At 41.9% G+C, this 25,821-nt stretch overlaps 1 protein-coding gene across 4 annotated transcripts; it reads left to right on the forward strand.

Annotated features, from left to right (window-relative positions):
- Nucleotides 1-318: 318 nt before the first annotated feature.
- LOC308108680 (protein kinase C delta type-like) lies at nt 319-24,764 on the forward strand. 4 transcript variants are annotated; one of them, XM_080461826.1, is made up of 18 exons: nt 1,472-1,682; nt 2,015-2,087; nt 14,596-14,725; nt 14,977-15,255; nt 17,851-18,001; nt 18,941-18,972; nt 19,065-19,150; nt 19,491-19,620; nt 19,737-19,837; nt 19,945-20,029; nt 20,174-20,292; nt 21,737-21,910; nt 22,094-22,185; nt 22,269-22,331; nt 22,451-22,589; nt 22,794-22,982; nt 23,179-23,307; nt 23,411-24,764. In XM_080461826.1, exons 3-18 carry the CDS (start codon nt 14,617-14,619, stop codon nt 23,567-23,569), a joined length of 2,037 nt encoding a protein of 678 aa, XP_080317952.1. In that variant the 5' UTR covers nt 1,472-1,682; nt 2,015-2,087; nt 14,596-14,616; the 3' UTR covers nt 23,570-24,764. The 4 variants fall into 4 exon arrangements, with proteins under 4 accessions (XP_080317953.1, XP_080317951.1, XP_080317952.1 ...); XM_080461827.1 differs by lacking the exons at nt 1,472-1,682; nt 2,015-2,087 and adding an exon at nt 319-351; XM_080461825.1 differs by lacking the exon at nt 2,015-2,087 and having other exon boundaries at nt 1,462-1,682.
- The last annotated feature ends 1,057 nt before the right edge of the window (nt 24,765-25,821 follow it).

Raw genomic sequence — 25,821 nt, forward strand, 5'->3', positions numbered from 1 at the left:
TGTTTGTAGTGGTGAGTAACTCCTTGGCTTTGCTTTCTAATCTCTGTCAGCATTCATCATTGATCAACAAAGCCTAACTTCCCCATCCTACTCTTTTCCAGCACTATTTATAGCCCTTTAGGAGCAGTGACAGACTGCCTAAATTTACCAGCCCATTCTCTCTTATAGTCATACAGTTTTGGTGGGTGGGAGCTGATGACTCAGCAGCACGTGGATCAATGTGCTTTGTGTAGGCTGAGAGGAATGGGGGTGTGGCGGTGCAGTGGGCTGGGCCAGTATAGAAATGGTACAGTCCAATAAACCCTGCTCTCTTCAACCAGACAAGCACGGAAACAGATGAAGATCACCTGGGTATTTGACCACACACTTTTCACAAGTGTATCATTTTACACACTTAAGCACAACCAATGCAATGTAATATAATTGAACTGAGTATTCCCAAAATCTAAATTCACTGTCAAACATTTAATAGCCAATGAGTTTTTTTTGTTTCCATCCATCTTCCATTCAGCATAATGGCACTTCGGGCTTTCTCAGTTTGCTGCCCCCAGACTCTGGAATAAACTGCCCCCTGAAATATGCTCCTTCTGCAACTTTGGCCTCTTCAAATCTAGGCTCAAAACTTATTTATCTAGACTGGCTGTAGACACAGTAACATGGTGACATTTTATGTTATTTTATGTTATTCTTTTTTATTTTGATTTGATTTGATTTTACTGTGGTTGGTATGTTTTTACTCATGCTCACTTTTAATTATTTTCTTTGTCATTTTTACTGTGAAACACTTTGGTCACCTTGAGTGTTGTAAAGGGCTGTATAAATGAATGTTTGATTGATTGATTTGCTTGTTATCGAGTAAGATGCTGTGTTACATTTGAGTACAAGTATTTCCGTAGTAAGTGGTTGGCTTGTTTAGTTTGGAAAAAAATTACATTTTAACCAGAGAGATCTACAACTGCAGAACTTATCGTCTATTTCTCATCTTTGTTTTGCCTTTCATTACTAACATGTTCTTAAACTAGGACAATGAATTGATAGATTTGATAATAAAGGAGTATAAACTATTACTTTTTCTATTAAACCAAACATTGTATCACCTAACTTGTTGGTTATGAATCACAATAAGTTACAATAAGATAAGTTTTTGTTGTGTTCTTCCTCCTCCTCCTCCTCATACTTCGAGAACTTGTGTTATGAGTCAGTGAGCTGCAGTATGGAGGATAAAGCCCAGCTTTATTCTGCTGCACCACGTTCTCCTCAAACATGCCGGTTTCTTTAGTAAAACATCAGGCTGCCCGTCCAGTCCTGCAAGTGTTGAGTTTCACATGTAAATAAATGAGAGAGGAAAGCTAAGCACAAACCCCCTTTACTTCATGAGTAATATGTTTACTGAAAACACGCTGTGCGTGCGCGCGCGCGCGCGCGTGTCTGCGGGAATCCACCTGCGTGACGTCACGCGCTGGCTTTCGGCAGTTGCCTGGTGGGTGCGTGCAGTCGCGCGGCGGCCCGCAGAGCAGAGGCAGTCTGAATGATCAGCAGTTCGCCGCTGCACTTCCTCAAAAGCCACCCGAGCTTCAGAAGTCAAACCTCGGGGAAACGCCACCATTTCCAGTGACACCCCTTCCTGCTGCCTCGTCCGAACTCGCGGCTCACGCGACACTTTGCATCTCGGCGAAAGGCGGGTAAGTCACAGCTTCGACTTGAACTTACTGGGACGAACTTGAGCTCGGCGCTTTGACAGGAGCCGGGCTCGCTTGCCTGTTTACACTTTGCCCGTTTGCTCTGACTCGTGTGTCGCCTCTGACTCGGTGCAGTCACAGTGAGAGTCCAGTGTTGCTGCTGTCGCGGAAAATCTCAGTTTTACTTTGTGTCCGTTACGCAAGAAACGTAACAAAACAAACAAACAAAAAACTTGTTTTAGTATTTCACATCCGCGAACAAAACTTCACTTTGTCTAATTCCTACACTGACTAACCCCCCCCCCCCCCCCCCCTCTCTCTCTCAATACCTCCAGAAAGGACTCCTAACCATGGCAACAGCCTGTTTCAATTCATTCAACTACACAGGAATTCATATAATCCCTCCAGGTATCAAAATAAATTCTTGAATCACATATTTTCAGTGTTGGGATTTCCCTTACTCCAAAAGCTAAGTGAAAGGGTTTAAATTAAGTCGAACATAATCTCCTCAATCTCTCCTGTAGGGAATATTAGTTGGATTAATGCCAAATATACAGAGGTGGAGAGCGCACTGGAAATGTAGTTGGTACTTTAGTGCATAATTTATACTTGTCGACAATAAATACATTCAAGTTTATGAAAACTTAAAGAAATGTTTATATAAAGCAGGAATTTATTCTTGTTAAACTTTATTCACTGCAGAAATGCGATAAACATTTTTTAATACAAGTTGTCAACAAACCTGTTTGCTAGAATTATGATTGAAGTCATGAAATAGGTTACATGATGTAAATTATACCTAATTATGAGTTCAAACTATACCATTATAGTACAAGTATCACAACAACTGACTACCCAACTACTGTGATGTGCTTGTTTGTAATTTCTTACTTCCACCTCACAAATGTGCATGTTGTATGTCTCGTCCTACTAAAACTCGGCCGTATTGTCATCGATGTGGGTAGGACGATAGTGTTGTTGATAAAACAGGCTGTAGTCACTGTGACGAATCATCAGTCAAAACATTGCAGTTTCTTTATTCTTTGCTGAGTTGCGGTCGGTGTTACAGGACGTCCAGTGAATCTCGGGATGCGTGTCAGGGGCTCTGGTGTGGATTGACAGATGATGCCGTGGGCCGTTGTGACAAAGTCAGTACACTTGATGAACAGATACTGGCAGACCGCGTAACACTCAGCAGAGACTAAAGTCCACCAATCTGACGTCTCAAAGGTTCTTCCCCTTTATTGCACTCAAGCTGAGGCAATGGAAACATATGTTAGTCATCCTCCTCTCACATATTTATTGATAACAAATTGTTTGCTCACTCTTAACCTACATCTGAAAAAGGTGAAAAGAGACGGCGCGGGAGTTATTTGATGGTAGTGCTTGATTTGAAACAAGTCTTGGTGGTGAAGATTAGCCCGCATTGTTGTGACTGTAAACAGCTCGGCCTCACTCGGTCGGCACTCATGGCTTGTCAGCTCTCCAGGTGTTCTAAACACATCACGGCGTTTTTCCAAATCTCCTTGCACTGCTTGCAAAAGTCTTGTGTCACACTCTACTGCACAATTTTGCGGCGAGACTGTGTATCCTGTTGTTATTTTCTGAAGGCAGCACAGCTTTGTGAGCACATGTAATATTATCTGCCTGCAGTCACTGGTGTGTCAATATTGGCTTGCGGCATCGTGAGATGCTTGGAGGACACAGTGGGGACATCTGCTGAGTGAGCAGCTGCCTCTGCAGCTCTGATCTCTCTCTAGTACAACACACATACACATCATGAGCCCATGTCATCGTGACAGCATCTAGATTGATATCACTTTTATACACTATGCAACGCAGAAGAGCTGGATATACTTCAATTCTAAAGTCATTAAACTGTCACTAATCACCAACTGTGAGTCAAATGCACAGCACAATAAATTAAAAGGTGTGTATTCTTTGTCTTCTATCTGTGTTCAGATGCCTCAAGCACAACTTCTTTTAATTTGCTTATTTAATCTTTTTTTTTTTTTGGCAAACCTCAACACTAAAGTCCACACATTAACACATTAACAATCATTTGGCACAAATAGACACAGTCAGCTCTGGATAATGATAATAGTTTGGCTCAACACTTGTCCTTGGTCTTTCTCTCTCTTTTTTTCTCTTCTCTCTGCCTCAACATGGTTTCCTCCTTGGCTCCACTTGCTCAGATGCTTTTTCGTCTGACTTAACTAAGCCTTTATAAACTGTGAGAGGGGCAGAAATGGACACCACTGTTAATGCACACTGGAGAGAACACACACACACACGCACGCACGCACGCACGCACGCACGCACGCACGCACGCACGCACGCACGCACGCACGCACGCACGCACGCACGCACGCACGCACGCACACACACACACACACACACACACACACACACACACACGCACGCATGCATTGTGTATACATTGTCTTCCGGGGACATTGCACTCACTTGTGTCATTTCGTTTCCTACAGACTTACAGTCATCTCAATAATGACTACTACCTGCCAGCCCCGAACCTTAATTTAACCTTAAATCATGTCTTGACATAGAAACTCTATTCATTTTTGTAGGGATGTGATGAAAAAAAAAATTTAATACGTTTTAGCTCCTCACAACGGTATTAAATACCTTCTTGTATTTTCATTACCTTCCAGGGACATTAAATTGGATTAAATTCATTCTTTGGAGATATACAACAAACTTACAACGACAGCTGCTATTTGCGTAATAAGTTACCCTTCTTTTAACCAAACTCTAACTTTGACCTTCTAACTTCCTCATGTCAACACATCAAAATGTGATGGATTTCCTTTAATGACACAAGCTGTTTGTGGAAGACAAGTCCCTGTATACTGTACTTTGAAAAAAAAAAAGTTTGGGTTCACACACACGCACGCACACACATAGAAGAAGCGGAAGAAGCAAAAGCAAGAAGCTATTTGTGTTTTCCACACACTCTGGTGCAGCTATCTTGACCACGAAAGGCCAGGCTGAGTGAATGGCACACACACACACACACACACACACACACACACACACACACACACACACACACACACACACACACACACACACACACACAGAGGCGGGACTCATTCCATGCTGGTGTAACAGGTTTGACGTCCTGCCAAACAGCTTAGTGGTACTCAGAAACGAGGGAGAAAGAAAGAACCTGAAAAGAGGAAACAGTTACAGTAAAGTTTGTGTACTGGCAATCTTAACAAGTTGTTGCATTAACATTAGATTGCATTTCAAGGTACAAAATAAAATGGTAATACCATGCATCACTGGATTAAATATATCCCAACACCGAGTTGTAAAACTCTGATCTTGAAGCAGAAACATCAGCTCCCTTCATCTCATCAAACTCTCTTGCTCACTTTTCTTTCCTGTCCTAATTTGTGTGTGTGTGTGTGTGTGTGTGTGTGTGTGTGTGTGTGTGTGTGTGTGTGTGTGTGTGTGTGTGTGTGTGTGTGTGTGTGTGTGTGTGTGTGTGTGTGTGTGTGTGTGTGTGTGTGTGTGTGTGTGTGTGTGTGTGTGCGCGCGTGTGCGTGTGCAAAAGCCAAGTGAAAGGAAGAAAGGCAGATATTTGAACATTGTGTGTTTTAGTGTTGCATCTGTTGACATTACCTGTGAAAGTGTGTATGAATTGGAAAGGGCTGGTGGAAGAAAGGAACGCATTCATTCTTTCAAGCCAAGCCGTCTCAAGTGAAATTCATTAAAGGCTGCTTTGTTCAAAGTTATTAGTGTGTGTGTGTGTGTGTGTGTGTGTGTGTGTGTGTCTGTGTGTCTGTGTGTGTGTGTGTGTGTGTGTGTGTGTGTGTGTGTGTGTGTGTGTGTGTGTGTGTGTGTGTGTGTGTGTGTGTGTGTGTGTGTGTGTGTGTGTGTGTGTGTGTGTGTGTGTGTGTGTGTGTACTCGTAGGCGGATGTGCATGTGTTGGGGCAAGTGCCTTCCAGACCGTGTTAATGCGGCAATATTACAAGCCACTATGTCTCAGTAAAAAACCTATGGATTAAGCAAAGTTTTGTAAGAATTACATAATTATTTTTGTTATTTTTAATCAGTGCGACAAACTGTGAGTAGCAAAGTTCCTCTCGGGGTGGGCAATTATAGTTTCCACCCGGGCCACATTAAAAACATGGAATGCTAAAAATGGCCGAGCCGTAAATTTAGCTCAACGCAGATCAATATGGATCTATTTCTTTATTGAAAAAGCAAAAGTGTCTCGACCAGCTTTAGATTTTGGGACTGTTTGTATGGTGGTCTTTACTTAGAAAGTTATATTTAATTATATAAGTTTGAGCAATTGGCAAGAGGTCATAAGGCCCGCTGAGCCAAAAGTTGAATTATTGGTGTCAGGAGACTATGGTAACCCCACACTCACAAGGTGATGGTGTGCGAAGAATCTTGAGCAAACGCTTTCAGTTTTCTCCAATTTTATATTGCCCCGGGTTGCTAGGAAACCAGTGAATGACTGGAAATGCCACATAAATTGTTGTATAACTGAGCGCCGCTTAATTCAGCTCAGTTTAACTTGGCTGAATTAAGTCCCCCCCCCCCCCCAAGCCTCGACGTAATTATGAGGATAGACGGAAACATCACAATAGAGTTGCTGAGGAAAGAAACCAACTTAATATTCTCTGATATAGACAGTGGTGTAATAGTTAGTACTCTTACCACGCAGGCAGAAGACACTCATTTCATTTTAGGCCTTTTAGTAAAGATTTGCATGTTGTTCCTGTGCGTTAATTGGTGCGTGTAAATGGCCGAGTGGGATGATTATCTGTCTCTGTCTTTTTTGTTTCTTGTTCTCTGAGGGACTGTCCAGGTTGTACTCTCGATTATATTATCGTCTTTAGCCTTATGGGACGTTAAAGTGTTGTTGTATGTCCAGCCAAATGACAATAAATCTTGATTTGATTGAATAGACTGAGGACAGCTGCTGTCTTATGTTTGAGTTGAGTTTTTCATGATGAAGTTGGTTCTTCTGGCTGCACTCAAATGACGTTGTGGGATTTCTGTCTTTATGGGTTTCTCAAATCAATTTTTGTTACATTCCCACACAACACATAGCATTGCTTTCAGCATTTATATATGTGATATATCATTAAGTCTTTGTAACAAGCTGCCCTTTTCACCAATAACAATACTGATTTTTTTTCTGTTCCCAAGTTTTTTTCTCTACAGTCACTTCTGGTTCAGTACCAAGCAACATAGGCAGAACACTTCCATGAACATTTATAACAGTTCCGTTTTCAGGAAGTATAGTTGACATATTGTTAATCAGACAAGAGTGGCAGTAGCTCAGACAGAGGAGTGGGATCATTTCCAATCTCAAAGTCGATGATTTAGGTGGGTTAACCCTGTCGGTGCTTTAACATGTCCTTCAACAAGATATTGAACCTCAAACTCCTCAAAAGTCATTGGTTTGATGACGTCTTACAGATCTTTACATATATGTTTTAGATTTTCTATTCAACACAAAGTGTGATGCAATCTTGCTGCACACTACTAGTGGGGTATTACATAAAGAGCCAGTATCACAGTTATAACAAGGGATGTTTTCTGTTTGGACCGTTTAATTTCTAATGTTAAGACTTGTTCTTTCAGCAAACACACAGTGCAGTCTCAAGAAACAGGAGATGTTTATACACACACACACACACACACACACACACACACACACACACACACACACACACACACACACACACACACACACACACACACACACACACACACACACACCAGGTTATTGGCGTTCGGTTTGACTCCACCCGTGCTCGTGCAAGGTTATAATAAATGTTTTCAGCGTGTTTGCTCAGCTTCATTATGTGAGACCACTGAATGATCCAGCTCAGTCTAACAACGCTGTCATACGTCTGCTTTTTTTTTTTGTTTGTTCAGTGTTTCACCTCTTCTCTTTTTCTGTCATAGTGTTTTTACATCATGGCGTCTTACTGTAACTGTTGAAGACAATCAAACTGGAAGGACAGGAAACGTGCAGTGCAGTCCCATGGCAGATTATCATTCCTTTAAGTTATATTTCCTGATATTGTTGACGGAAATTAATCTAGACATATGCCAGATGTCCTCCAGGGTAGAATCAAGATGTTAACATTGCATTCTCACGCTGTGGCTTGTGCGACATTCCATGACACCTGTGCCTTCAGGGTGCTCAGTGACAGTGACTTTGTTTCATACTGTCTTTTCAAATAGTTTTTAAAACAAGTGACCTGTTCCTGGAACCATCTTAAGTCTTTATATAAGTTTGTGTCAGACCAGTTTTCATGGCTTCAGGAGGTTTTCTGTCCTCAGTCGCTGCGGCAGACATTAGTTCAAACATCCCCGTTGCACCTGCTCTTTCTCAACGAGAAATCACACCTCAGTCCGATCAAATGGTGTTGAGGTGGGAGATCAGAGGAGTTCAAGGCCAATTTTGGAAAGTTTTTTTTTTTTTTTTTTTTTTAACTAATCCATATTACATAAAGAGATTATTCCCTCCTTACTTTGCCTGTTGTGGTGGAAGTACCCATGGCTCTGTTCTCTTTAGGTGAACCATGATTACCTCATGAGGATTGAGGTAACGTGCAAAAGTACAAAAAAACTCAAGCAGATAAGAAAAGTATGAATCATATTTCCCTGAGTGGCAAAATTCATCAACCATGTCAAATTGTGACGAGGCAAAACCGAAGCCTGAATTTGACTGTTCTCTGTGCACTCGATGACCTGTGTAGGTAAAACTGAAAGTATTGATGAAGCTCCCATTCCATTTAGCTGAGCCATGTTGTTCCTCATAGCAGATAACTATGCAGAAATGCTAGTCTGTAATATTTGATGACTTAATGTAGTTGAGTCATGTATTATTATTAACTATGCATTCATCTGAAGTCAGTTTGACATGTCAACAAGAAAAAGGTTTATATGAAATACAGTTTTATTTGAAGGAACTTTTACAGAGAAAAACCCAACTATTTCACTTGAACATACGGATTGTCTTTTGTAGATAAGATGGTGCGACCTCTTGTGCGTTTTTGCTGTATTTGTGTGCTGCTTCAAACTACAAACCAATTGTTTATTCTGTTTGAGTCATGAGAAGGACTGACCTTGACAGTACATGGAGCCAAACTTGTGCATCCGCTCCAGGCGAGTTGTGTCCCAGAATGAAATATTGTCAGGTCAACACTGTTTGTCCGTGGTTACCATGGGCACCATCATGTTAAGAGGGCTATCTCGAAACGAATACAATAAATTTGTAGGAAGACAACCTTATGCGTTGGCAGATTTTAGATGTAGCTCAAAACTCGTGTTTATTTCCATGTTTAACCAGTGTTTGTGCTGCTGGGTGTATGCTTTGGGTTGTTTTGCTGAAAGAGCTCAGGCTTTCTCGGTAAACCTAGTGTAAGTACATTTCTCTCCATGGCTTGAGCATCATAAGCATCAAAGTGCTGGTGCTACATGAATAGCACCATCCATCCATCCATCCATTTCCGGGTCGCTGTCGCCCAGATCACATAGCACCGATTAAGAACCTTCCTGCAGGTGGTGAGCCCACGGGAAGGTGGCGCCTGGCATACTGTTTACCTAAATATTCTCTCAAAATGTAAAATCTTAACAGTTGCTCACCTGTATGCATCCCATTCTTACTGTACCTGAATTAGGGTAGTTCAGTTTTTAACATCACTTTTGATCAGAGGCCAGTTTTGATTTTGTTCAGTAAACCAGAATTCTTAAAATTGACCAGAACTTGTTTTCTTCAATGAGCCAAAATTTGAGGTCATTAGTACAATCACATAAGCAATGCAGTAGAGTGGCTCATGTATACTCCCTTTTAAACGGGCAGCACGTTAATAGGCAACTCATCGTTAACTTCGTTGAACTGTTTGGCGCAACTGAAATCTGTGATAGACCTCAGCTGATGCATAGAGCTGATATTCCTAAAGGTTAGCACTACTGCAACACTCAATTATTGCTTGTTTCTTTTGGGGTTGAGAATGTAAGAAAATTATTAGGCTCAGGTCAGGAACTTGACATAACTGTTTCTGTCTGTCTCCTAAAAAAACAAATTAGTTGCTGTCTGTATGTGTAGGAACACTGTCTGGCTGCACTCTCCTAAAAGCCAGGGGTTTTTGTATTGCTTGAATTCAGCAATGTTCACACAGACAAAATATCCACGTTTCGGTGACAACAAGCCTTTCTTGTAATTATGCAACGAATTGTTGGCCAGCATTTTGCCCAGGGTTAACCCAGCATCTGATTTCCTTTTCATTGTTCTGCTGAATGAGCCTTGGTTTTACCACCTGAGCTGCTTACGAGCAGCAATGTTCACAGTTATTCGTGACTCAGAAGACTAACACGGCACTGTGACTCTTGTCTGTCACTTAACTTCTGCTATTCTTGGTAATTGTCTTTGTTGAAACCTGCCGGTGACAGACACAGAAGCTCTCCAACCGGCTCTACCTGCTGGATGACTGCTTCCAATAAGAGACATCTCCACTGATTCAGTGCATACCAAACCATTGAGTTGCTGCTGAGCGTGGCTTTCATGATCTGGTCTGTTCTTAGTACACAAACATCCATGTTTGTCTTCGTTTCAACATGTGTTGAAAGCGGGTTCTTTTGCTTCCCTTCTCATCACAGGATACGCTACCAGTAAAATGATGGCATGATGACACTTCCAAACGTTTCCCCTCATTTTACTGAAAACAAATATGAATACTTTCTGATGGGATCTACGTTTTAGATAAATATCTCTATATACTCAGCATGAATCATTGCATGTTTTTAAATGAAATAAAAAACAACAACATTTTACCAGTTTTTGGGGGGTTATTGATGCAAAATATCATGAAACATAAAAGAAATATATATTTTTTTAAAAGTTGTATAACAAGTTAGTAGCGTCTTATGGCACTTTAACAGAATAAAACCCAACAATCCAACGTGAGCAAGCTTAGGTGACAGTAGAGAGGAAAAACTCAGAAGAAACCTCCAGCAGATCAGAATCAGAGGTAATGCTTTCTGCTGCACTGATTGGGGTCTGGGAATAGAAAGAGAGAAAAGGGTAGGGGAGAGAACTACAAACAAGTTGACAACAGCTTGTCCACACACTGCGGGTTTAATGGGGGCAGGATGCACAGGTCACAAACTTCAATGTCCACGGTCAGAGGTTCTGCAGAAAGAGGAGACAAAGGGGAAAGAGCACAAACTACAGGAGAGAGGGACATGATGGCGATGTGTGGAGGCGAGAGAAGGAGAGAAGCTCCTTTCATTTAAGACGGTCTCCCTGCAATCGAAACCATGTTTGTGGATAGAACTGTATCTAGAAATGCAAGAAATTACTTGATTTCACTCACGCTAATGCTTGTTATCCACGATGCAAACCACCTTCCATGTTCAACACAACTGGTTCATGAGAATATGGTTTATTAAACTTCTTCATGGATCATATGACAACTTCTTCTTGTCAAGTCAAATGATCTTTATTGGCATTTCTTGCCATGCGTCTTGTTCTCCCGCTTTTTACATTCCGTACTTCCTCCATTGTGAAGAGGCATTTTCAGAATATTCTTACACGAAGGTAACAGAAACACAGCAGGTTTGTGTCTTGGCTTTAGAAGTCTTGTGCAAAGACTTAACTTGAGACTAAGCTTAAAGATACAAATTGGTACATGTAGATAAACACTATCTGTGTCACTGGATGCCAAGAATATTGCAGCTAAATGCAGTGAACGCAAAACTGGCCTCTGCTCTTTTACTTTCCCTCTCCAGCTCTTATTCTCTACCCGCCCCTTCCCTGGTTGCATGTGCTCATTTTTTCCACTCCCTCCAGGGAAACAAGGCTCTCTTTTCTATGTAATGTGCGTGAACAGAAGAAAATGCATCAGTACAGTACAGGAAAGAACTGGAAGCAAACTTTAAAAATGGGCAGGTATCGGCCTACATGAAGTTGGTCACACGTTCCTGAGCATGTTTGTATCTTTCTGTGTCTGTACAGTTAGTGAAAGCATGATAATGATGCCCCAATAATTTGACACAGTCTCATGTGTCGGAGTCTTTACATCACTGTTCTGCTGTTATATGATGGCGAAGAATATAAAGATTTCAGCTGCCTGAAACGTTTGAACGGCACTGCTATGTATGTTACTGAATAACTTCTGGCTTTTTAAATCTGTTGGGGCTCAGTTAGCGATTCACCTTCTCACTCAGAATGTTTGTTTAGGATTTGAATCCAGCTACAGACCAGAGGTCTGTCGCATCAGGATATCACTGCCTCCTACACTCTACAGATTGTGTGTGTGTGTGTGTGTGTGTGTGTGTGTGTGTGTGTGTGTGTGTGTGTGTGTGTGTGTGTGTGTGTGTGTGTGTGTGTGTGTGTGTGTGTGTGTGTGTGTGTGTGTGTGTGTGTGTGTGTGTGTGTGTGTGTGTGTGTGTGTGTGTGTGTGTGTGAGTGTTAGGGCTCTCAAAAAAAACAACATTTCAAACCCCGTATATTTTTACGAAGACAAAGATTTACATGTGAGACATAATATTTGCTGATAACCTGCTCATAATGCGGAAATCTTCTCTTTTGACTAACAGACGGTTGATTCTTGATTGCAGGTGCTGTGGGAAAAGGCTTAAACCAGTAATGTGTGCTCTCATAAAAATTCATGCAATCACTGTCACCACTGCAAGCGCACTAAAGAGGGGATCTACATCCATCTGGAGTTTAAAATAGCACCTTGTGTTTCTTTTATGGGCCGGGGCAGCGTGCAGGTACATATATCACATACCTGTTCAGTCACTTATAAACACGATGCTGCGTGACATTCAACAAGCTGCAAGAGCAACACGTCTGTAGACAAAACACTCCTTGGGTCGGTGAATTATTTAGAAGCAAAGAGAGTTGAAATATTTTGCAGTTACTGTTTGGAAATGTTGCATCATGTAACTGCAGCTCACGAGGCACTGTTGTGTTTTTGTTTTCAAACCATTGACACACTGTCTCTCTAATATTACTATTAAGCCAAGATTATGGTAATGCAATAAGAGACTAAAGCAATACGAGCTCTGACTAATGAACAACAAGTTGGATGTAGAAATTCTTGGAGGATTTCGCTGCTGCTTTGGGAATTAGTATGTAGCCTAATGTGTGTGTGACCCTCTGGAGTTAAACAGCCTCACACATGAGGTTTATTAGGTATTAGAGCAGTTTCTTTAGATGAAGATTAACCCATAGAGTTAAACTCTGAAAATGTCCCTGTTTGTTTTGCGGTGATTGTTAATACAATAAAATAGTTAATAAATGACCGCACACTGTCTCCCATGGTCTGATAGGAGCTAAAATATGAGTCCTCTGAGCTGCTGACTAAGAACATTTTTACAAGTTTTCTTTGACGTGTTTTTATTTGCTGAAAAAATTCTGTCGTTTTGGGTTGAATGTGAAAGATTCAGATTTTTTTCTTTACATTCTGATGTTTTGTTATCTGTTGGGATTCATGAGAAATAAAACTCTTCTCATGCTTCGGAGTCTGTAAACTTTCTGTGTCTTGTTTTGATATGTATTCTCTAAGTGTCATAACTGTTGTAGTTTTGCACTAAAGCTTTTCTTTAATTTGCCTTCAAACGTAATTCTGTTTAAAAGTAATAAGGTGTCTGTGATAATAGATGTGTTAATAGTTTCACCATCCACATAATTCCTTTAATAATTTTTTCATCTGAGGAATTAAAAGGAAATAATCATACTGGGGAAAAAGGCACCACCTGGATCCCACAGAAACTCCAGACCAAGATGAATTGCTACTAATAGTATAAGAACAAACTTTATTGTTTAATCAATCAAGATGCAAACGACAGACCTGATAGCAGGTTTGTATCGGCTGTGTTAAATATGACTCAGGACAGACTGTTCGAAGTCCACCACAAGCACTCTGAGAGGAAGTCTGCAGAACATGTGGAAATCTTTTCTTTTTTTTTTTTTTGAAAACTGTGTTTTCTGTTTCAGTTTCAGACTTTCCAAAGTCTGGAGTTTACCATTCTTTTTTTAATTTTTTTTATTTGTTTTCTAAACTGAACAAACAGAAGGTGCCCGTCAACATCGTGTACACTCTAATGGGTCACACAATCATGGTTTAGAGTAATAGTTACTGTCGTGGCATTTGTAATGGTGGGCTGACACAGAGATAAGGTCACCTAAAGTGAACCAGAAACACACACACACACACACACACACACACACACACACACACACACACACACACACACACACACACACACACACACAATAAGCACGACATGCCTGGGAGCCTGATCAACTCATTTCTACAATTTTTGCACAAGATGTTTATATAGAATTCCTCTTTCCTTATTGATTCACTTTTCTCCCCTTTGTTCTCCCTTCCCTTTCTATTTTTTTTATTTACAAAATGTTTCAATTTTCCCCATTTTCTTTCAAATCCTGTCCTGTCCTGTCCAGTCTCAGATATAGTGTTAGTTTTTCCATTTCAAAGATTTCTGAAACTATATTGAACCAATTATCTATGTACGTGTAATAGCCTTTTTTGCCAGCTGTGCAGTTTACCTTTCTTGCCGTATCAGAACATATCAGTTTACTCAAGTACATTTTAAAGGTTTAAATTTGTCACCACCACAGTTATTAAATCTCTTTAGTGGAGAATAGCTTTTATTCATGTATTGCCTCTCTGTTTCCCCCCGCTGTCATTACAGGCTTGTTCTTCACAAACTGTGGAGTTGAAATGAAACTTCTACTTCCTGTTAGATCCCATCTGAAGTTGCTGTTTGTGCCAAATCCTCTTCCTTCTTGTTTTAAGTTCAATCTTTGAGCCAAGCAAGCACATAATGACCAAACGTAAAAAATGAAAATGTCTTAATGGTCTCTTTGTGTCCCTTTTCAAGGAGGCCTAGGCCAGTGTCGCCATGGCGCCCTTCCTACGTATCTCCATCAATGCTCATGAGATGGGTGCGCTGACTCCGCTGTCCGACCCTCCCATCTGTGCCGTGAAGATGAAAGAGTCTGTCAGCACAGGTATGTTCGGACGCACATGTGCAACTATAATTCCACGTGCACAGAGAAGTGGTGCAATAACTACCGACAGCAGACATCATGGGTTTGATTACTTTAACATTCAACATCTGCTGGACTGAAAAGTCCACAAGCAATCAGACTCTCCAGCTGCTGCAGGAAAGTTGTGCCGTAGCCATTGAAACTCTGTCTGTGATTTTATTGTGGCAACACGTGACATTGCTTTCAATCATGACCTGAATGTTCTTTGACAGAGCGAGGAAAGACCCTACTTCAGAAGAAGCCCACCTTATATCCTGCTTGGAAGTCCACTTTTGACGCTCACATCCATGAGGGCCGAGTCTTAGAAGTCGTCCTTATGCAGCAAGAGGGCGCCAAAGAGTCATTGGCCAAGGCCACAGTGGGCGTGTCTGTGCTGGCGGAACGCTGCAAGAAGTCTAAAACCGCTGGACGTGCCGAGTTCTGGCTGGACCTGATTCCTTCAGGGAGGGTGCAGATGGCTGTGCAGTTTTTCCTGGAGAATGAAGATTCAGGTAATTCTCTTATCAATAGAAAGTAGGGATGCACCAATACCAGTTTTGAGTATAGGGTCCGAGTACTTGTAAAATAAGTACGAGTGATGTGAGCAGTTTGGAGATTCTTTATTATCAATAAAAATGACAAATGTAAGGATGACAGTAAATTATGATCTGCCAAATTATGAAGAGGAGGCAAATGATATTTCATACAACAACACAGCAGTCATGCTGCACGTGATTAAAGTATGACTGATACACTCATTAACAGTGAGCTTGGGTGTGTGGCGGCACAGCAAGCTCAGTCCCTACGGTCTGTAATCTACAGTACGCATAAGGCAGTTAGGAGGTGTTTTGTGGCGACGCATCGCCTCCGCACATTGTTTTGGGGTCTGAATTAGACTTCATGGTATTTAATAAGTTCTCGTATCAGTAGTCGGTATCGGCAAGTAGCTAAAGGTTAATATTTGTACGTGTGATATCGGTGCATCCTTAATAAAAGCCTTCTAAGAGCCAAGAGCTTTAGTATTTCACTACTTTCCCAGAGAGAGCCTCCATGTACAATTTTAAAACAAGATTTGAATATTGTTATCATTATGGTCTTGATGGTGTGGGAATGATTTGGTCATATTGAAGCCTCTTTTTATTTGAGGCTTAGTCAGTTTCACGTGTGAAAGAAGAGCAGAGACAAGAGCAGCTGAAATAACAAAAAATACTTCAACTTTCACAGTAAGTTGTGTTATCTCACAGGACCCTGTTGCTTTAAGTAAGTAATTAGGAAAACATGTTCACAGGGCTTTTAAAAACAGTAGTTCCCTGACCGGGAATCGAACCCGGGCCGCGGCGGTGAGAGCGCCGAATCCTAACCACTAGACCACCAGGGATTGGTATTATGCATGAAAGCCGATACACTGCTGACCTCAGAGGTCGAGAGTTCCCCCCACCCCCCTCCTTTTTCTGCTCCTCTCACTGTTACATGTATCTCACAGGTGACTGTGGGTGGATTTATACTGCCCTCTGCTGGTAGTGATGCCATTTCAACACTATGTTCTGCGTCATACTTTATTAACACATTTGTGCAGTCCAATGTTCTTTGGACCAGTTGCACCTTGATTATCTGTTCACATTAGACTGTCAAAGGTGAAACTGCACGCTGGTTTCATGTCATGTTGAGCTCTGCGGCTCTCTGGAGGCGAGGCCCTGTAGCGTATATTATGTTACCGGCTCCTCTGGGACTGTTATTATATATTTATACATGGAGTTCAGTAGGATTTGAGTAAATCAAACATGCACTGCATTATTCATTTATTCTTTATTTATTTACCACAAAATCATTGTTTTGTATTAAGACGCCACCTCAATGTGTTAAAATAGCAGCACAGATTAGCTGACGTTAACAGCTTGGGTTCAGTCTCGTATTAATATTTTTATTGGGCTTCAAGAATATTTTCAGTCTGAGTTTAGCTGTTTGAAGGAGGGATTGGTTGCTCAGGGAGGGAAGCCAGCCCACTGTGTCGACACAAAGGGGTCCAGGGTGAGATTTCCAAACTGGTCTCTCTGTGATCGGAGTTTCTGTGTGGGCGTAACACGTCCGGGGTTTACCGTTCCGGGTCGGAGAGGTGGCATACGGTGGGGGGGCCATCATTACGAAAGAGCTCCATATTCCATCAACTCCCTCCTACACGCTCCACAGGTTTCCTGAAAAGCAGCCCAGGGTATTTTTAGGCATAAGTGAACAGCCCTTAATGCTATCGGTCTGTCCGTCTCTCCCTCCCTCCCACTTTCTTGGCTGGGCTCACTGAAGCACTGTCCAAACATGAACATCTGCCAGTAGAATGGCTGACTAATGGAAATTAGTTTATCTCCCTCACCTCATCACTCTTGCCAGTTTCTCATGTCTATTAGTTGTAAAGGTTCAACCTTTTATAATTGTCTTTAATCACCACCCCCCCCGCCACCCAAATCCCCTGTAATGTTTCTCTTTGTTTACCTTTCTCATGCCTCTTTCTGCCGACCTGACCCAAACCCTTTTCAACTGCATCAATTCATGTGAAAGAGGAGCATTAGTCAATGTCATTTATTACTCATTTATCTTTTCATCTGTGCCAAATTAATTGTAGCTTGTACGAAAATGTGAAAGGAATATTTTTGACATAAGTATAGTATGTGTTGTATAATAGTTTGTCAATCACTTGAGGACATTTGCAAGTTTTACATCCAATAAACAAAAGCACTTTTGGAGAATTGTGTCTCCACTGCTCCAACGGAAGCCCCACTTTCACATTTTTCCTCTGACACTGTCACTCAGGTCTGTAACTCACCTCCTCCATGCTGAAGGGTTTCAATATGCTGTACACGGAAATACAGAATCTAATATCTCTCTGACATTATTTGAGGGTCTTCGTAATATTTATATGAAGGATTACATGATTAAAAATGGCTCATTGGGTTTAAAAAGACTTGACTTGGCTGGCACTTCACTGAATGCCTGATGTCACTTCGATTTATTCCGCCAAATCAATTTAAAGTGATTTTGGGTTTCTATTGTAGTCTGTATATTTGAGTGGAAATGCAGTAATTTGATTTGTGCATTGATTTCTTTGAAAACACCAGTGAAGGCCCCTCCTGCAGAAGGAGTCTTGACCATCAACAGGAGGAGAGGAGCTTTCAAGCAGCCCAGGGTTCATTGCATCAAGAACCACGAATTCACCGCCACCTTCTTCCACCAGCCCACCTTCTGCTCCGTCTGCAGGGAGTTCGTCTGGTGAGACTCCAACGCCCGGCTTCCACAGCACGACCACTGTCACCGCAATGCTTTCACAGTGCTGTTTGGTCATGACTTACCCAGAAACGGCTAATTTGCCTGTCTGCTTGTTTTTCCACATGTTCATTACAGCATTGTGATTTTATTAATGTGCCCGCTGGCAAAGCTTCGATAATTCCACACTATTTGCGTCGTCGGCCACTTGTAAGTGCTTTGGGTGCCAAATGAAACAAAAAAGAAAGTCCATCCCACTGACTGTGTTCACCAAACAATCAATTAGTGGTTCTACTACATGGATCAGTTCGGAGGGGCAGAATAGGTGGGCAAGGTTAGAAAAGGAGGGAACAATTGCAGAAGTGCTATTGTGAGAATGAGTCAGTGTTGAGGGAAATCCCACAAGGCCGTAGTGTTGTGTTCCCACTGTATCAGCAGCGCTAATCTGTGAGCGCGGCTGCTCTGCTATCTCCCCAAACTGTTGTGTTATCAGTCCCGTGTGGTGCTGGCCAGAGGAAATCTAAGGTTTGCTTTAGTCTGCGCGAGTGTGTTTTACACCCTGTAGCCACTTGTCATCGGAGTGTTTTTTGGTGTTGCCAGTTTCAATCTTGCAGTGTATTTGAAGGATAGCAGAAGAATGTTGTTCCTCAGAGATTTAAAGCCATTGATTACACACAGCAGTTTTACTGTAGCGTTAATTAGAATTTAAGAAGTTAATTTTTATGCTTAAAGCGGCAGTGGGGAGTTATTGTCATACAGTTTATTTCTAGTCTTAGTCCTTGAGTTTATACTGGCTTCATTTTCTGTTACATGCTGGATAAACAAGACATAATAACAGTTGGTTTATCGTTCACCTTATTTAAATTGACTAATGAAATTGGACATACTCTACGATTAATACTGTATCATTGTGAAATATTCCGTTGGACTCTTTCTCTCCTGTAGGGGCCTGAACAAGCAAGGTTACAAGTGCAGACGTGAGTACTTGTGTTCTGTTGATCATTTTTTACCTAACTTAATCACTCGTGTCCCTGCCAAAATGATATTTGATGATTGTTTTCCCTACCAGAATGCAATGCTGCCATCCACAAAAAATGCATCGACATGATCATCGGCAAATGCACCGGAACAGCGGCCAACAGCCGTGACACTATGGTGAGTGAAACCTTCTCCAGTATTAATGTAAGCGTTCACCTCACATCAGACTTAAAGGGAATTTCACTTCACTGTTCGCTATGCTTATTACGTGTATTTTATTTCCCAATCGGGGGCTCAATAATGACTTTATATTATCTGGTTACTCTCTGCTGTATGTTATGAATGATGTACTGAGGTGTTTATTAATCATTAAATGATCCAATATTTTCAGGTCATGGCTCTTTATTCTTCTGTTCAAGTAAATACTGATGCGAAAAGATAGGCCTCGGCTGTCAGTAATAAATTCTCAATATCGGATTTGTGTGAGTTCTATATATTTGGATTCTTCTCCTTTTAGTTCCAGAAAGAGCGTTTCAAGATTGACATGCCGCATCGCTTCAAGTCCTACAACTACAAGAGCCCGACGTTCTGTGACCACTGTGGCAGTCTGCTGTGGGGTCTCTACAAGCAGGGCCTCAAATGTGAAGGTGAATCTGATGAGTCTTTGGTTTTCACGTTTACCTGCATCTGCCACGTGTGCCACTGACACCTCTCTCTCTCTCTCTCTCTCTCTCTCTCTCTCTCTCTCAAAATGGCTAACCAGACTGTGGCATGAACGTACACAGTAACTGTCGAACTAAAGTGGCCAATCTGTGTGGGATCAACCAGAAACTGCTGGCAGAGGCTCTGTCTCAAGTCTCCCAGGTTTGCACAGTCACAATTTTTTTTTTTTTGCATTTAAGGGAAAAAAATAAAACCTTCTCTTTATGAATATCCAGTATAATTCATTCCTTTTTTTTTTCCTTGACTAGAAATCCATGAAGAAGAATGATGACTCCATGGGACCAGATGTTGGAATCTACCAAGATGCCAGAAATGCCATAACCGACCCTAATGGTGAGACATCGTAGCGCTGAGTTGTTCAGTCTCTGTCAAGTGGATTTGATTGGATCTGATTGTTCACCGCATTATTTTGCATGACTGGCTGCATGCAGATTTGCATATCAATTTACTCAAAATGTGCAAACGTTGACTTTGCAGCACAGGACAATAGCAAGGCTGTGAGCGAAACCCCGACCCCAACCATGCCTCCCCGGGTGCGCCTCTCCCTCGACCAACTGGTGTGGCACAAGGTGCTGGGCAAAGGCAGCTTTGGCAAGGTGTGTCCTTTGATCCATGTGTTTGAAGCTTTTTCCCTGACTTCCATTATGAAGTGGAAGTCAGTATATCCACATCGACACGCAACGAAGCCAGTGATGTTACACGTATAAAAAAAGAAATCACATTTATCTTACTGTCGTATAAACATGAAGGTCTGGATGTGAGCTTGGAAATAGTAGTGAAATATGAAAGAATCTGTTATCATAAGTCCATATCTTTACCTTTTATCGGGGGGGGGGGGGGGGGGGGGGGATGTTCAAAAGAGCTCATCCACCTAATAAAATTTGTTTCGGGCCGCAACACATTGCTGACCTTAGACGATAGATAACTCTGCTTATTATATACTAGAGCTGAAGTTTATGTTGTATTTATGGAATTAATAGACCCCAAATCAAAAGCAGCAGTGATTTATGAGTATGTGTAGCTAGCTCAGTTGGTAGAGCATGAGACTCACAATCTCAGGGTAGTGGGTGCGTGTCCCACGCCGGGCGCCACCTGCAGGAAGGTTCTTAAATGGTGCATTGTGATCTGGGTGACAGTGCTCAGACTGTCACCCCCGGAAACGGATAAGCGGAAGAAAATGAATGAATGAATGAATGTAGCTGTCACAGCAAAAAGCGGAAATACACTGCCATTTGGAGTTCTACTGAGATTTCGCTTCAGCACAGAACTATACAGGCCCTTTTGAGTCCTCCAGACTTGGTGTAAAACATGTCATTTAAAAAGGCAAGTAAAAAGAAATTTTACTTGCTCAAAAAATGCTTTTTTGCCTCATTTAATTAAAGCTTACTTTCCTCTTAAACTTTCTTTTTGGTTTTGGATTATATTTCAGCCAACAATATATTAAAACATTATTTTATTAAAGTACAGCAATATTCACCTTCAATTACAAGATAAGAATCCCTCTGAAAAATTGGCTATGCAACTAAATTAAATGTAAATGAAAAATTATGTCATTTCGTGAGAACTGCAAGGAGCCTAGAGAGAGAGAGAGAGAGAGAGAGAGAGACTAAAATCAGCATGTTACTATAGTTTTATTCAAATGAATCATTACTCAAAGAAAAGACATGTTTGAAACATTAAAATCTGAACTAAGCTCTTAAAGGTGTCATTTTCAGTTTTCAGTTTTTCCCTCAGGAGCTGGATTTAACCTTAGTACCTTACCTGATCAATACACCCACACCTCTGCCTTTGAGATGACCTCCGTCACGCTGCCGTAGGACCCAGTCATCGTTTTCGGACGACAAAAGAGTTTAGTTCATCGTTCACCAGAGAGAAAAAGCAGCATTTAATGAAAGTCGTTTGAGGGGAACCGAGACGTCGAGTGTCTGAGATCAGATCATCTTCATGCAGGTGTAGCGTGGAGTCGTTCCTGAGCTCAGAGGTGCACGGACTCCGAGAAGCTGCTGTGAGCACACCTATAATGCAACTCTGACTCTGCAGGTGCTGCTGGCGGAGCTCAAGGGCAAGAGTCAATACTTTGCTGTGAAGGTCCTGAAGAAGGACGTCGTTCTCATGGACGATGACGTGGAGTGCACCATGGTGGAGAAGAGAGTCCTGGCGCTCGCCTGGGAGAACCCTTTCCTCACTCACCTCTACGCCACGTTACAGTCTAAAGTAGGAACACACACTCTGAACAGCTGCTATCGTCACACACACACACACACACACACACACACACACACACACACACACACACACACACACACACACACACACACACACACACACACACACACACACACACACACACACACACACACACAGTCTTACTGTCTCTTCTGTTTGTTGTTTGCTCAGGAGCACCTCTTCTTTGTGATGGAGTACCTGAATGGAGGCGACTTGATGTTTCACATCCAAGACAAAGGCCGCTTCGATATCGGCAGAGCCACGTGAGTACACGGATACATCATCATCCGCAGTATTTACTTTCAACATGGCAACGCTGTGTTCAATAGTTGTTTTCTTCACTCAGATTTTATTCTGCGGAGATCGTTGTGGGACTGCAGTTCCTCCATTCAAAAGGAATAATCTACAGGTGCAACCCAACAATCCGACTCTGGACTACCGTCCGCGCTCTATTCAACTCACTCCTGCCATGAAGGAGACCGGGAGACGAATAGCGCTTCACTCTGTCCCTTCCATTGTTGTCTGCAGAGATCTGAAGTTGGACAATGTGATGCTGGACAGAGACGGGCACATCAAGATCGCAGACTTTGGCATGTGCAAGGAGAATGTGTTTGGAGAGACCAGAGGGACCACGTTCTGTGGCACACCGGACTACATCGCACCAGAGGTTTGCCTCTGAGCATTTTGAGTCACATTTTGTGCTTTTCATTATCAAATTCTTCATCAAACTGCAAAACTTTAAAGTTACACTGCCCCCTACTGGCTGTTGAGAGGTGTTGCAGCAATTAAAGCCTCCCGTTGCGATGCTTGTTCAACAATAAGCTTCTTCCCTCAGATAACATGCGCCCTTTGATTTTGTCTTTTGTCTCAGATCCTGCTCGGACAGAAGTACACATTCTCAGTGGACTGGTGGTCTTTCGGCGTGCTCGTGTATGAGATGCTGATTGGCCAGTCGCCCTTCCAAGGTGACGACGAGGACGAGCTGTTTGAATCCATCCGGACGGAGGTCCCTCATTACCCGCGGTGGATCACGAAGGAGTCCAAGTCCCTGCTCGAACAGGTCGATATTTGGACTTACTCCTGACACATACATTGTGAAATAATCTAATCAAAAGACTCGTATGTGGAAAAAAGAAAGAATTCTACTCTCTGAAATGATCCGACACTCACACATGGGCCCAGCCAGTCCAGTGGTGTCACAGCATCACAGAGCTGTTTGAGCTAATTAAATGAATTGTCTCCCGTCATCGTTTCAGTTATTCGAGCGAGATCCGGCTCGCCGACTGGGTGTGATCGGAGACATCCGCGCACAGCAGTTCTTCAAAGCCATCAACTGGACCGCCCTGGAGAAGAGAGAGATGGAGCCTCCTTTCAAGCCCAAAGTGGTAGGGGTGTATTCTTTACTGGCTGAACGGTGTAAATCTCGCCTAGATCGGACTGATGAACCTGACTTCGACCTGTCTCTGAACCCTGACCTGCCGTCCACAGAAATCTCCCAGTGACTGCAGCAACTTCGACAGAGAGTTCCTGAGCGAGAAGCCGCGTCTCTCCCACGCTGACAAAAACCTCATAGACTCCATGGACCAGAACGCCTTCTCTGGCTTCTCCTTCATCAACCCGAAACTGGCCAACATGATAAGAAAATGAAAGCTCCGACCAAACGCCTTGAGAAACAGGGTTTTTGTGATGACACATGGAAACAGACTCCTCCCACACACACTCCCCTTTATCCCCATGGCCAAAGCGGTACGACCTTGACAGTGACCGTGTCACTTTCTATTCCAGAGGGTAAAATGTGGTCAAACTAAGCTGTTCTGAACAGGTATCTAAAAGCATATAAATCTTCAGGACGGTAAGGGAGACGCTTCGGTGACCAGTGTCAATATAATCTATGCTGGAGCGATAGTTCATGATATATTTAGTCTTTCGGTTCATTTCTCTGGTTTGATCCAAACTTTAAATCGTTCACTGTACTGTAGGATAAATATTTAAATCATAAGCATGAGAAGCTTATCCACTATATACGAACACGAGGTATTGCACACTAATGTTTTGAGATGCGCTGCGCTTTGACCGACTGCACGTCTCCTGGAGGCTCTCGTCCACCGCGTGGTACTACATGCTTCGAATCGTCTTGTCAGATGCTGCTGCTGCTGCTGCTGCTGCTGCTGCTGCTGCTGCTGCTGCTGCTGCAGCCAGCATCGCTTTGTGTCGGTGAACCACTCCTCAGCCGGCCCCGGGCATCGCAGAAAGAAACGCTGGAAATAACCGAGCGAATGTAAATGCTTCAGACTTTTTAAGTATTGGTGTTCCGGATTATCATATCTGACCTCCTCGCTGGCTGTGCGCGCCTTGACAATCCCCGGCTGCGTTCCTCCGAGATAATCTGGTTTTTAAATTTGGCACGGGTTTATATATATCGCCTCTCGTCTTTTTGACACCGCCGGTGTCAAATGTCATCCTGTACATGAAAGTAAGATGTAGTACAAAACAATCATTCCACGTATAATATGAATTTTCTGGAAGGAGTGTGGCAGCGGTGTAGTATTTAACTCATCCCTGTATACATTCTGAAGGATGCTTTTTTTTTTTTTCTTCTTCTTCTTTTTTTGATAGTCGGGGCATTTTGCTGTAATAACAGATCTTTAATATGTCTTATTTTACTTGAATGTAGGAAATTTAACATGAAAATAATAGTCCTCTATACATAAGATAATGTATGTTATTATGAACTGTGAGTTATGGGTGTACTTTTTTTACTTTCATCTTTTACATTTGATTCTAAATAAATACATGGTCAAAAGAATTAATAAATAAACGTGTGCCAGCCGTCATTCACTTGAAGTTATTTATCATTTCAGCCACGTATCTCAAAATTTGACATGATCCTCACACAGAAAATTGCGGGTTTCCAGACATGATGTTGTCGTTTTAGTCGAGTCGTCTGCACATTGTGGCCTTTATATTTTAGCGTTCACAAAATGACGTGGGAATCCTAACGTGCAGTTCAAGGTGAGAAATGACACGTGAAGAAAAAAAACTATTTAAATATTAATGTAGTGTTTTCAGGTACAAGCCTTGATGAGCACACTGGAGGAATTCATCACTGGAAAAGTCCCGAAGCAAAACAGACTCGTTTAGTTTCTATGGCCAACTATTCAAATCACATCAAACTTTATTTATAAAGCACTTTCTTACAATCTGCAGCACAAAGTGCGTTACAGACATTGTGGTTCATCTTTAGTTTTGCTATGTTGAGAAGCTTGTCTAAAAACAGTGACCTACAATATTTCTTTATCATTAAAATTCATCACATTTCTTACGCCTCCATTGTTCACATATTGCCGTTTTTTTAAATTAAGGTCTTGTACGTCCAGGAAACTTTTCTTTTTTTCTTTTTTAAATGTTATTCTCGTTTTCTACTTTCTGATTGTAACTTTTTTTTGGTTTGGTCTCGGTTGGATTGTTTGTTTTTGTGTTCACAAAAATTGAAAGGCAAGACAACCAAGAAAAGGCCCACTTGTTTATGGTGAGAAGGTTGTGGGTTCAAGTTGGAGCCAGGCCATTCTGAGCAAGGCATATTTCTTTATTTATGCAGCTCCGTTCTGACACAAAACAATTCACAGTGCTTTACAGGGGAATAAAATAAATATATTAAGCAAAACAATAGACTTAATCTTGCACAAATAGGATTATGAAATACAGCAAGACCCTCATCCCTAAATGACTCCTAATGGATGGACTGAGCACCTTCCATTGCAGCCACCTCCAATGGGTGTGTGAATGTGATTATCAATGTAAAGTGTTTTGCAGACTGGTCAATCAGCGGAAAACTGCTTTATGCATGAAATCCATTCATCAAAACAAAGTGATTAAGAAAATGTGAATAGGATAAGGCT

Source organism: Lipophrys pholis, assembly GCF_963383615.2.
Source record: "Lipophrys pholis genome assembly, chromosome: 4".
Lineage (NCBI taxonomy): Eukaryota > Metazoa > Chordata > Actinopteri > Blenniiformes > Blenniidae > Lipophrys > Lipophrys pholis.